Source organism: Glycine soja, chromosome 15, assembly GCF_004193775.1.
Source record: "Glycine soja cultivar W05 chromosome 15, ASM419377v2, whole genome shotgun sequence".
Lineage (NCBI taxonomy): Eukaryota > Viridiplantae > Streptophyta > Magnoliopsida > Fabales > Fabaceae > Glycine > Glycine soja.
In genome coordinates, this window is record NC_041016.1 from 1,150,160 (window position 1) to 1,164,355 (window position 14,196).

The following is a 14,196-nucleotide window of genomic DNA, read 5'->3' on the forward strand; positions in this document are numbered from 1 at the left end:
AAAAATATTATATTTTCCATCAATTATATATATAATTAATGTAAAAAATATTATATTTATATTAATTATATATATATATATATATATATATATATATATATATATATCCAGTACATTTTAATTTTATAAGGATATAAAACAATACTAAAAATTTTACAAGGGAAAAATTTCAAACATTTATAATATTTATAAAGGAAAAAGTATATTTTAACGTTTTATATATTATGTGAATTTATATATTTATATTCAAATTTATTATTTTTGGTTTAATTAAGCTAGATGTATCTTTTAATGTATTAATTTATAAATTAATATATTAAAAATATTAATTTAGCATTACATTTAATTGTGAAAATTGATAATAATAAATAATATTATTATAGATGTAAAACATATTTTTTTAGACATATTGATCAAATTTTATTAAAAATTACAATATAAAAGTTTTACATAAAATTTAATTTAATTTTTTATCTTCAAAATTTAATCAAATCACGCACGAAGCATGACGTAAAATTTTCCTGCAGATGGGATCGAGATCTTGGTTTTAACCATGCGTCCAAGACCAAGAATGGTAGGAAAATAATAACAAACTAAAGTTTAAAAAAAAAAATGAAATAATGGAACCCAACCCATCCGGCTCACGTTAGCAACAAGCACCTTCTATCTCTGTGGAACTTGTGATGTGCTTCGCTAATTGACAGTTTCTTACCGTCTGTTTGCAATTCCACGCTTTTCATTTCCCCCAAATTCCGTTCCCTCAGGTAATCAATCACAATCTCCTCATTTTACTCCAATTTGATGTTATTGCTTTTATCTCATGAAAATTGGATGCACATGTTTCTTTCTCTGCTTCAATTATTTTTCCTATTTTGCATTTTATTCGATTTATACAAGCAAGATAATTGTGAATTAATCCAGGACCATGCAATTCATTTCAATTGGAATAGAATATTATAGTATACAATACACAAAGAGGGGTTGTTGTTGATTTGTTGGTTAAGGCCTTAAAGGGGATAGAGATACCACTACTAGTTCTGTCTGTAGCTTTAGTTTCCTTGCAAATTGCAACTGTGACCTGTTTCTTAATGGATGGCATTGAGGATGATGCAAGGTACCCCCATAACCCATATGGTTATGGTTATCAGAATTCTCCATATTCCCCCCCAGTTGATACTGAATATGCCCATGATGATAATGATGAAAATGAACAAGAACAGTTAGAAGGGGATGATGAGGTTGATGTTGATCAAAGTAACAATCTTCAGCTTCCCCAAGAGGATGCTGTTGATGAAGATGGCATGTATGGGGGTGGTGATGAAAATGATGATAACCATGATGATGATGATGATGATGAGGAGGAGGAGGAGGAGGAGGTGGTGGAGGTGGAAGAGAATAAGCAGATTGATTATTATGCCATTAAGAGTGAAGATGAGTTAGAGTGGCACCCAAAAAAGCAAAAGCTAAAGAGTTTGATTTCGACCTATGAACTCGCACCTCGAGTGCCAGCACCATCATCAGTTGCAGCTACTGCTCCCACGGTTCCTAAACCATCTTCTGGGGGTAGGAATTCACTAACTGACTGGACTGAGCAAGAGACTTTTGTTCTTCTTGATGCATGGGGTGATAGGTTTCTTCAACATGGAAGGAAGAGTCTTCGATGTGAGGAATGGCAACAAGTTGCAAAAATGGTATCACAAGTTTCAAAAATTGAAAGGACAGATACTCAGTGTAGAAATCGTCTAGATACATTGAAGAAAAAATACAAGAAGGAGAAGGCTAAATTTCCAGATAGTGATGGTGGAGCTTGCAAATGGGTTTATTTAAAAAGGATGGATGAGCTAATGTCTTCTCCTCCGCAACAAGCTGGTCTCTCTTGTGGTTTAGACTCAGGAGAGTATGTTTTTATGAACACCAGAGTTCATTTGAACCATGCAAATGGGTTGGATGAAATGAAGGATAATCCTGACAATACAGAATCTACTGGCGAAGAAGATTCTGATGGGCCTCAAGCAAAGAAAAGAAAGAAGAGAAGGGGCAGTGGCGAAGCTTCTTCTTTCAGGTTACTTGCTGATTCCATTCAGAAATTCAGTAAGATATATGAGAAGATAGAAAATAGTAAAAGGCAGCAGATGGTGGAACTGGAAAAGATGAGGAAGGATTTCCATAAAGAGTTGGAAAGGCAGAAGAGGCAGATTTTAGAGAATCTGCAGTGTGAGATTTCAAAACTAGAGCAGAGAAATGATGAGAACAATGATTCTGCCGAAAATGGTACTTGAAATCTTATGCATTGTAGTTTTCATTGTTGTGTAAGAAACAATGTAGACTCTAGACAGCTAGTTGTATCATTTTTGAGGCATTTTGCCCCTTCTTACCAGCAATGTTGCATTTTACTAGAATTAGAACCGGATAGCCCAATCATGTAATTGTTACCGAGTTCAGAATTGTGCTCAATGCCTGTCTGGTCTATTGCTTGACTTTGGTATATCATATTTATGAATAATTATAATGTTAGATGATATGAATTACTTCTAACTGAATCAGTTGACATTTAGTATGTATTTTTGGTTATTTAACATGTGATTGGTCCCAGTTCATTTTGTAACAACTTTCATAGAAAAATCTCATACAAATAGATTCATTCCCAATTTATCACGAACTTTACGTCAAGTTTAGATGGATAATGTTTCTACACTTTTGGTAATCTCCGTGGCATTCTTGTCAAACCCATCATCACTATAATACTCATGTGAAAGGGGGTCAACTAACCTTTAAATTCGAAAGTCACCTACAACCTATTTAGCCATAGAGAAACGACTCTATATTATGATCCATATTCGGATAACTTCATATGGTTTTACATCTTTTTGTCATATATAATATCAAATGACTCTGCCAATCCCCATAGTTGAATTCAAATTGGGAAAAAAAGAAATCTCATACAAATGGAGAAGTACATTGACATATCTGGTTCTAGGTTTGACTTGAAGGAACTTTCGGACCTAAAAAAAATTGACTTTATGAGTAACTTTAAGGCAAAGCAAAGTGTTATTATCTTAGGTCTTAATTTTTAACCTATCTAAGAACATATGTCAAAACTATCTGTGGTTTGACATATGCATACGGATACTTTTTTTAGTTGGGGCATCATTAGGACAGGGAAAAGACATCCGACAGCTACTATCAAATGATAAATTAATTTACAACATCGACAAAAGCCTTTGTCCACCATTTTTTCAATAGATAACGTGTTATATCTGTTAAATTTGGACCATGAAAGAAGGTGCGATGAGAATATGACTTGCAAAGAAGAATATGGTCTGTTATGAGAAAAACCCTTAAACGGAAAGTTTGCTTCTATCAGAAGGTGGTTCGTGAGTTTAGCTCAACTTTACAAAATTGGCTTATAAGATGAGGATTACTCTTCATTTATATAGTCTATCTTGACACTATCTTCATTCGATATAGGATTTCAATATATCTCATTTTTCCTCATAGTTCCTCCGTCATGTGGGACTTTCACCACACTTTCCCCATCCTTTCCAATAACAGAAAGAAAAGCATGTTCTGAAATATATCAACATACTCTTTTAGTTTTTTTATTAACTGTTATCCCATCCATTTTGTAAATTTTGTTTTCCACCGAGGTTCTCACTTCTGTCGTATAACTGATTACCTCTTTGAGGTGTTTCATGGATTCCTCCGATTGACACACTTACACAGGCAGCAATGTAAAGAGAAAGGCCAGTTTAAAATATATTTTTTCTTATATATTTTCCATCCCTACAAATAGTGAACATAAACGTAAAGGAGCCATAGAGTCCAACAGTTTTAACATGTTGTGGATTACGAGATTCAGAGTTCTACAATGGTCATAATTATTCTCTCCACATGCCCCTCGCCATGCATGAACCCATGTGAGCATGTGGAATGCCCATGGCCATGCTAGCTTTTAATTGTAACAAGTTTGCAAATTGATGCTCTACCTTGTTCTGGAAAATACGAAATTAGTGTTTAGGCTTTTTTGAAGCCGTCATTCGATGTCTTGAAAAGGTTTTTGCTTTTCTTATTATTGCTAAAATATCTTAATTAAATATTTAGAATACAAAAAATTGTTAGTTGCTACTTATCTTATAATTATTGACTTAGTAAACTTGGAAGTTTAAACTTCTTGAATTTCTAAAGTGCTGAACAAATGTCTTCGCAATCTATCTTTTGCTACCAATCTTTTACTTATCGAAACCTTCGATTCAACTTTGCTTAACGTGCTTTTCTCATCTTCTGGAAAGGAAGGACTACAATGCAATTTTATAAAACTTAACACCTTACATTTAAGTTTTTAAAAACTTATAAAAAAAATTAAACTATTAATTTTAGTGAACCACTGACGGTCCAAAAAACACAGCCATGTCAGCAGTATTGTGCAAAAATCATTTTCCCAGTTATTTTGTAAACTATAAACACGATGAGGATCTGAGTCAGAATACGACTCGAATTTGTGCATGTTCCTCTTTTTAAGGCAAATAATATAGTAATAAATATTGATAAATGAAACAAACTCATTTTATTTAAATTTAAATGTGACTAAGTCTCGAACGGATGATTAACCTCCTAATTGGACTGGACCGAAACTTGTGGAGATATCCTATTCCACGGGAAAATCATAATTACCTTAATTATGGTAGTTACCAAAAAATTGTCTCGTTGCATATTTCTAAGCTCTAAATATGAGTTTAATACTCAACCATCTATTAAAATGCGAAATGGACTGCATGCTGCCTCAACATTAGAATTTTCTTCAATGCCTCAATATCAAACCAAATATGATGTAGAAGCTGAAGCAAATGCTGTGTATCACTCGTCGTTCACTACCATTCTACCAACATAATCGCCATGGTTGCATTACTTGTGTCCGCTCTTTATATGTTGCAAAGATAGAGCAAAATGATAATGATAGTTGCATGACACCATGAGTATGGGTAGACATTGTGCAGATTTTGAGCTAATAAAAAGTTAAGCGGAATTTCATCGTTCTTCAATTAACCATAACAAGGATGTGTAAATAATCTGTTTCTATATGTATCATTACTCACAATAAAAGAGTTATACTATTAGTATTCGTACAACAATTTCCTTTAACACTTTATAATATTACTTTTCTATTTCTCTTCTATTACATGTTCATCTTTTCTCATATTTCTTTCTCCACCCTTCTTATCTCTCATAATTGTAAAAAATTGCAAGACATTGTTGTGAAAAAATAATTTCTCAAATAAAAACAAGTTTTCTGACGCATACAGCATATATCTTAAAGGGATGGGTATTATTAATTAATATCATCAGAAATTTCCTTATTCAGTTGAGATCTACTACATTTTCAAGGTTTCTAAACAAGAATACATGGAACACTTTTTTTGTGGTTTTTGAAACTTATACAGAAAATTGGTTTTTTTCGTTGGTTGTTCCTAAACCTTCAAAAAATCCAAGGTATTGATTAATAAATAATAAGCAATGACAGAGTCACTCTAAAAGGTAAAACCAGATTGCTCTCATGACTACCTTTTTACAATCATCAACCTTTCCGACTGCCTCGATTACTGAAGAGTAGGCGATGAGGTCATACTGGAATCCTTTTGAACCCATTTCTTGCATAAGCTTTGCAGCCTCTTCAAATAGACCTGCTCGGCTAAGACAACCAAGAATAGTATCGTAAGAAACCGCATCTGGCTTATTAGTAGAGTTCTTCATTTTTGTAAACATTTCCAAAGCACGCCTAGGAACACCTGTCCTAGCCAAGCCATTTAGGATAATATTATGAGAATTTATATCTGGGGTGCAACCATTTTCTTCCATAGTTCTAAACAAGGAGAAAGCTTCATCCACTCTTTCTGCCCTTACCATTCCAGTCATGAGAGCATTTTACGCATAAACATCGGGTGCATCCAAGTGTTTTCATCTCATTAAACAGATTGATAGCTTCATTGAGTCTCCCACATTTTCCAAAATGCTTAATCATTACAGTATACACACGAGCACTTGAACATCTGCAGTTCTCTTTCAATTCCTGGGATAGCTCATTTGCAACATCATAGCGTTTGGCTACTCCAAGGGTGTTGATCAGGCTGCAGTAGGCAGCAGGACAAGGTGGAAAGCCTTTTTCATCCATCTCCTCAAGAAGCAACAAAGCCTTCTCTACTTGATTTGTTTTGCTGTAACCATCAATGAGAATAGAAGAAGTAAATGAGCTGGGGAATATTCCATCTTTTTTCATCCTCTCAAACCATGAAGAAGCTTCAGAAGGAGAAGCTTTGGCCTCAAATAAAGATTTGATAATGGTATTATATGTCACAACATTAGGTGCACAATTCAGCAATTTCATTTCATCAAAAAGCTTAATAGCATCTCTTAAGCAATCTGATCTTCCCAAAATGTTAATCAAATTATTCATCAGAATCACATCAGGTTTACAACCATCTTTCAGCATATTCTTGTATATCATGTATGCATCTTCAACCCTCCCAGATTTTCCCATCCCCCTTATAAATTCTGTATGAGTAAAAACAGTTGGGAGACACCGCCATGCTCTCATCTCCTCGACTAGGCCAAAAGCTTCTTCGACCCTACACCCACCTTAAAGTATATTTCCATTAAGGTTGTATAAATTTTAGCAGTGGGCTGCAATCCATTCTCCTTCATCTCAGCAAACAATCTAATAGCAGAGTCATCACGGTTTAGTTTTGCAAATGCTGATGTAAGTGCACTATATGTAACAGTGTCTGGGAAACAATGCCCTTCACTACACATTTCATTGTACAGCTCATGGACCTTTTCATGATGCCCCTCTTGCATCAGCATCAAGATGACAGAGTTGTAAGTGCTCACCGTAGGTCTGCCCTTGCGACCCTTAACCTGGTAAAAGACAGATAATGCCCTGTTGACCATGTCTTGTATTGTCTTCCACACTTCACCAAACATCCTATGTTCATCCAAGCAGCGAATCAGGGCCATATAAGTGGTCGAGTCATGTTCAAAATTCCTCCTCTTCCCGGCCCACTTAAAAAACTGAACCTTAACACTGACCTCAACACCTATCTTAAGAATCTCGCAGCCTTTTCTGCATCAGGTCCCCATTTGAATATTTTCAAAATCCTAATGAATCTCTCATCCAATGTCCGAGAGTAAGGCTCCCTCCTCAACGCTTGTCCTCCTTTCATGGGAATGTTATGGTGATTTCCTTCATGGGAATCAGGCAAGCGAAGCATTTGGACAATCTCATTTTCTGCTAGTTCAATTTAAACCTCAATCAAATATTATTATATGTTGCATAATCAAACAAATTCAGGTGTCACTTCATATACAAAAAACAAGGAAATTAAAACCAACAAGAACAATAACATTTTAGCGAGTGAGTAGAACCTGTTTGTTTTAATCTCCGAGAGAAAGGAGAAGTTGATATCCTCCTCGTTGTTGTAGCAATGGTTCCAGCAAGCATCGTTGGATTCGTCAAAAACTAGCTTAACTGCAACTTGTTGGATTACCCGATCTCTCTCATTTTATTTTATGCGAGCAGCAAAGCATGAACTGCAAGAGCACCATTACGAACCAAAGTACCCATTTGTTGATGTATTCGCAAGTCGCAATCTTCTCTTTCGTTTTTCACACCGTCCACCAAGCAAATAGCCGAAAGCCAATTGGGCTTGTGATTTTTATCAGCTGGGCTCGTTAGTTTTTTTTTTCTTGGTCTTGTAATTTCATTTCTTTAAATTTTAGTTTTTATAAGTTTATACATTTTTTAATTTTGATCATGATTAAATATTTTTTTTATTTTTAATTTATGTAAGTTATCATTTTTCAGTTTTGTTACATGTAAGTGTGAACTTATAATAAAATAAAAAATTAGAATCTCAGGATCAAAATTAAAAAAATAAATTTATAATAACTAAAAATAATAAAATATCTTACAAAAATTCAAATTGTAAAAATACTAACTTATGAGAACTAAAACTAAAAAAAAAAAGCTTACAAGAACAAAATGAAAAAATGTTGATATGAAAATATCAGGAAAAGACATATTTAAGTCTATATATTATTAAATTTATAAAATAAATAATTAAATCATTCAATGTTATTACAAGAGTTTAATACTTCTATAATTTATATTTTATACACATTCAAATTCTTCTCCCTTTTCTCTCTTATTTAGTAAGACATTTTCTGATAAAAATTTGTTTTAAACACTTCTACTGTTCTGCAACAAAACTATTTTGTACCATGCCGAAGATAACTCAATTTTTACTAGTCTAAATTTAAATTTATTGAAAGGCATAAATGTTTTTAGCGCAAAGTAAATATGTCTACACTCGGTGTAATCTATTGAAATATTAACATTTTTTTTTTTTACCGAATTAACAGATTGTTCAGAATTATGGTTTGTTGAATCGGTGCTATAAACACACGACTGTTACAGAAAACCTGCTTGTTGAATTTACCGTCCACGTCTCAGGGCATATCTAAACCCAATCGCAGATTGAAATGGAAGACAATTCACAAAACAACAATACGAGATAATGGAAAAGTTATAATGCCACGCAAAAGGAAAATAGGGTCATTTAACTCAAATGTAAACAAGCATTGTAATTCCACTTATAGAATGTAGATTTGACCAAAAATAATCCGAATCTCAGATAATTCACCCATTACCAATTTTTCCAGCAAAGAATCCCAGCATCAACTCTCACCCACGACGATTTTTCCAGGTACAATTCAAATTGTTATACAAAACGTAGAGACCAGACAAAATCAACAAAAATTAAGCAGAGCCTGTGTTCTCTGGTTTGTCAGTCTCCATTGGTTCAGCAGATGCTGGTGGTGGGGCTGGATTAGCATTGTCCCCTGCCTTTTCATTAGTACTGGCATTAGGATTCTCCTCAGGTGGTTGTTGTTGCTGCTGCTGTGGCTGCTCACCACCCTGAGGAGGTGGGGTTGCTGGTGCTTCTGGTGTAGCTGGCTTGGGTGGTGGTGGCTTTGGTTTCATCATAATTGGCTTACAGAACCTATCATTGTATAGATGGAACAATGAGCAAGGTTAAAAAACACAACCTACAGAAAGTGCGATCTAAATCTAAAGAACAAAAGCAAATACCTGTCAACAGCTTCAGCTTTCTTTCTTATGTCAGCTGACAAAAGTACCGGGGTGACATATTTCGGAAGAGAGTCCTGTTGCTGTTTTTTCTCCCTGAGCCAGTTCTCAGCTTCCACACATTCATTTAAGACCTGAAAACAAAATGGAAAACAATTTCAGCTAAATGGCAACCATGAATTAAAAGACTTACAGAAACGGCAGCAACCAATTACCTTTTGTTTCTCATTGATGTCAATGTGATCGAATTTGGGATCATTTGACATTGCAGCTTCTCTATAACTATTTATACAATAGACAAGTTGATCTATTACTGTACCCCTCTCCATGTATTCTTTGTAACGCTCTTCAATTGGATCACCTTGCTGCAATCATGTAAATATCCATTAAGATGGCAAAAACTTAAACAAAAATATTTCCTTTTAGCTGGCATTTATGCATGATACTACCAAAAATAATACAAGGTGCCTCCTTAATCATTCCATCTTTGAAAAGATTTTTGCTATGATGGGGATAAAAGTATTTTCTAAAACAAGGCCATACCAGATCAGCTAGAGTCAGAGATTTTTTTAACCCCTAAAAGTTCTTACCTTCTTGAGTTCTTCTAGCTTGGCAATGTATACACCTTTAGTTTCATCTTCACCATCCTCATATAGCCAGTCTTCTACCTCCTGAAGTTTAGCAGTAAATGATTCCCTCTCTGAATCAACGACAAACTCTTGGTATTTGTCATTAAGCTGAAATGATAATGAGAAATTAGTTTTAGTAATAATACAAAATTCATCCTTAAATAACAAGAAAACCATGGCAATCCTCACCTTGTTTCTCGTGTCATAAACATAAGCCTCTACTGCATTTTTCTTATCCTTTGTTTCCTCCATCACTCTATCTTGCAAAGCCATTTCAAACTCCTTCTCTACAGCTTTCTGGACATCTGCAGCTGCCATTGCCCCATAAACTAACTCCACCACAGGAATGTTTATTTTCTTAACTTTTTTCTTTGGAGCCTCAACCTGTTATGAGTAAAGCCAGTCAAATTACGAACTATCAACAGACCATGTTTGACAATTTAACTGATGCACAAAATCCAACCAAGCATATAATATTACACACAAAATCATATTCACAATATATTTATAGGAAGGGGAGGACTTGGATCACCCTTGGTTTATTTTCTTGTTTTAAAAACTATTTTTTTTACCATTTTCCTTGAGAAAAATTGGAGAAAAGGAACAACATGAAAACAAGACGGTATTTTTGCAAAAAACATCAATTGTAAATGAAAAGCAGAAAACAAACCAAACAAGCTCATATACCTCCAAATAAGGGCAAAAAATCAATTAAATCCATATTTGTAAAACTCAAATACAATGAAATACCACAATAAATCTAAACAACAAGCCTACTTTACAAGTATTCAGATTCAGACTAATGTTTTAAACAATTTAAGTTGTCACACTGTCATCTTAGTCATCAAAATCTACTAGTTTTAATTCATTCAAGATCGTATAACCCCCCAACTCTAATCACAATCAACAATTGCCAAGCAATAGCATCTTATTGATGTCTATACTACTCATACTATATAAAAAGAAAACCACACAATATCATAACAAGCTCTAAATACCAAAAATAGAAAAATCACATCTAAAAGTTGACCAATGACACACAAACATTCCATTCATATGCTTAAATTTTCCTATCACCATTTACCTTGGTATCAGTATCCATTTGCACAGGCTTATCTCCTGCCTCAGGGGTCCCATTTTCGGACCCAGGGGCATCAGCAGTTGCCTTGGAATTAGCATCTTGCATGTTAACATCATTGTCATTGGTGCTAGGAGGTGCAGCAACATTGGCAGGAGCTTCATCAGTTTCCATCTTGGTATTTTCTCCTGCTGGTTCTTTGGAAACTGGAACCTCAATTTCTTCCTCTTCCAGCAGCTTTTTTTTTTTTTTTTTGGGGGGGGGGGGGGAGATAAGAAATTAGAAACAGATGCTCACAAGATAAGTATAGCAGATAAATATAAAGCAATCGACAAGACTAAAGACTTACAGTTGCAGATTCGACAGATACAATTCCATGAAGATTCAACCGAACTTTCACTTTAACTTTTGCTTTTTCAGTTATTGTAGATTGGAAAGGTCCAATCTGCATACATTTAAGTAAAGTTGGGAGTCAAATGACTGACAAAAGAATGTGTTGTCTGTGTGCGTAAATAAAAACTTAAAAACTGACTTACAGTATATGTGCTGATCTTTGCAGGTGTTTGCAATTCACTCACATCATCATATTGAACATCAATAGAAAAGGTTCCTGACCTGTAGATGGTTAGTGCCTTGACACTTGGTATGGGATTTCCCTTGGGGAAAACAAGGGTTCTCTGCGTATTATTTGGTCCACTTTCCTGTGCATCAGAACTTGGACCTTTCCACGAGAGAGAAATTGAGAAAGGAAAGCTTTCATTGACCTTCACATCATGAAACAGAAAGAGCAAGATTATATAAAATTATAATACTAACACATATACAAACAATTCACCACAACAAAATAGTAGTTAACGAGCACAATTTCTAAAGCAAAGGGAGATACCAGAGACAAGTAATTCAAACTTCAAGGTACATAACATATACCAAAAAAAAAAATGCTGAAGTCCATGATTCGTAAAAAGATCTGAACAGTTCCATATTGAATAATTTTAAAACATTATAATGGCAGGGAAAAATTTTACCTGAAACTCCCGTACTTTAAAAGTTGGGCTGAGAATTGCACACTGCAATGCACAGCCCCTGGCAACACACTCACTAGCATTCATTGTCCGCCTAGGCTCCTTTTTAAAGAACTCTGTCAAAATTTTGTTTATAGCTGGCACACGAGATCCAGAACCAACCACCTCAACCATGTGTACATTCTCAACTGTAAGACCTGCCTCTGCAAGTGCCTTCTCCAAAGGTCCCTTCACCCGTTCCAAAATTGGAAGACTCAGTTGCTCAAACTCATCGCGCTTGATAAAGCCTCTGACATCCTTCTCATCCATTAAGCACTCAATGTTCAAAGGTGCCTCGGGATTAGCACTAAGCACCTTCTTCAGCTTCTCGCAAGCAGCCCTCAACCTCAGACAAGCCCTGGCATTTTGGAATACATCAATCTTGTACTCCTCCTTAAACTTTGCAGCAAAATGATTGAACAGAACCTCGTCAAAGTCCCTCCCACCTAGGGACCTATCATATGATTGGGACAACACTTTCAGCTGCCCCTTTTTAAATCCAGCAATGCATACTTGCATGCTAGCATGTCCAACATCAACAAAGGCAACATTCAGTTGATCATTTTCAGGAAGATCGGTCTTATAAATTCCATAAGCCAATGCAGTTGCAGTTGTTTCATGAAACAGACGAAGTGGATGCAAACCAGCAATAGTAGCAGCATCCAAGACCGCCCTCCTCTGAAGATCAGTAAAATAAAGTGGAATTCCAATGCAGCAATCAACAACGGCAGCATTCAGATTTTTCTCGGCTATTTCTTTAAGGTTTGATAACATCATTCCAAATACTTGGGTGGGTGTAAATGTTCTAGCTTCACCCAAGTACCGTGCATGAATTAATGGATATCCATCAGGTCCTTCAGTGACAACAAAAGGGAATGTCTTCAGGTCTCGCTGCAATTCTGGATCAGAAAACTGTCTACCAATTAACCTCTTTATCTGAGAGATGGAATTCTTAGGGTTCATCATTGTAGAAGCAGCCCCAGCTGTCCCAAGGAACCGCTGTTTGTCACCAAAGCATACAATTGCAGGTGTTTCACGCTTTGACTCATCATTGAGCACAACGTCGATCCCCCTTTGTCTTGCGACAGCAACAATGCAGCTCTCATTACCAAAATCAAATCCAACCACGCTCATTTTTGCTTGATCTCTCAGCCAAAAAGAATATCTAAAATGAAAATAAAAAAAAAGCACATGTCACATTTACATATGATGCATCGATTCTAATTTGGTAGCAGTGGAATAGAAAATGACTGTAGAAACGACATCTAGGCAATGCCTAGGGTACCAGCTCATGCATTATAATTGAGCTATAAAAGCATGCAGCAATCAAATAAAACAGTTATTCAAATAAATTAAAACGTAATGGCATAACACTCAGCATTAAAAGCACAAGCAGCCTTGAAAACTAAATCTGAATATTTTCTCTCGATCTAAAAAGAAGCACTATAAAGTTATAGTCCATCGGATCAAATCATCCAATCCTTTTCATCGAAATTGTATTTTAACTAGGCTAAATACAACATAAATGGTAGGCACAAAATAAAGCTAAAAAATCTGAATACAAAACAAAAGGCTTTCCAATAATGACAAGAAAGTAAAAAAAACTCTTAATTGTAGAGCAAAATGCACGGAGAACACGCAGATCTATGATGAGAGGAAGCAAAAGGGACAAAAATCTAAGGGAAGAAGAAATAGGGTTTACCAGGCCAAGCGATAGAAGAGAGAGATAAGAGGGTTTTGAAGGGTTCAGGAATAATCTAAAAAAGATTCAACAACCGCAGAGCATACTAACGGACTATCGAGAAGACGAGACGGTCCTTAATAAAGAGGCTAGAGTCTTGAGTTTGCTTTGGCTGGGGGCCGCTGTGGAATTTTGGGTTTGTGTTTACTTTATTTTTTCTATTTGTGTTTGTGACCTTTTCAATTGTTAAATTAACCAGTTTGAACGGAAAACAAAAGACGTGCTCTATTGCTCCAGAGATGTCCGGAAGATACTCCCAACTTCTAGAAACATCTACCGCTTATACTCGGAACCCTTGCTCTCTGTTTTTTTTTTTTTTTTAGGTTTCTCAAACTGGAAAGTTGGGCTTGTTTGCGGGCCTTCGTCGTAAAACAAGGTCTTGCCCGTTTTCATTTCTTTTGTAATATCTATTAGGATATTCTTCCTTCTCCACTCAATCATTAAAGTGAAATGATGAAATTATTCCTTACTTCAAATTCAAATACATTCATCTATTTCCTCCGCACACAACATTCACTTGATCCTTCCTACTATGCTGCCACTAGTCT

The 14,196-nt window shown here is 35.3% G+C and overlaps 2 protein-coding genes and 1 pseudogene across 2 annotated transcripts; 1 reads left to right on the forward strand and 2 right to left on the reverse strand.

Annotated features, from left to right (window-relative positions):
• Positions 1–572: 572 nt before the first annotated feature.
• LOC114385654 (trihelix transcription factor ASIL1-like) lies at positions 573–2,540 on the forward strand. The gene is made up of 2 exons (XM_028345655.1): positions 573–764; positions 922–2,540. Exon 2 carries the CDS (start codon positions 1,089–1,091, stop codon positions 2,277–2,279), a length of 1,191 nt encoding a protein of 396 aa, XP_028201456.1. The 5' UTR covers positions 573–764; positions 922–1,088; the 3' UTR covers positions 2,280–2,540.
• A 2,746-nt stretch (positions 2,541–5,286) lies between these two features.
• LOC114387044 lies at positions 5,287–7,682 on the reverse strand (annotated as a pseudogene).
• Positions 7,683–8,579: 897 nt separating this feature from the next.
• Positions 8,580–13,872, reverse strand: LOC114388638 (heat shock 70 kDa protein 14-like). Its single transcript, XM_028349233.1, has 10 exons — positions 13,610–13,872; positions 11,872–13,072; positions 11,383–11,610; positions 11,196–11,291; positions 10,853–11,083; positions 9,958–10,152; positions 9,730–9,876; positions 9,355–9,504; positions 9,143–9,273; positions 8,580–9,053 (listed from the first exon to the last, which is right to left on the reverse strand). Exons 2-10 carry the CDS (start codon positions 13,039–13,041, stop codon positions 8,810–8,812), a joined length of 2,592 nt encoding a protein of 863 aa, XP_028205034.1. The 5' UTR covers positions 13,042–13,072; positions 13,610–13,872; the 3' UTR covers positions 8,580–8,809.
• Between the last annotated feature and the right edge of the window lie 324 nt (positions 13,873–14,196).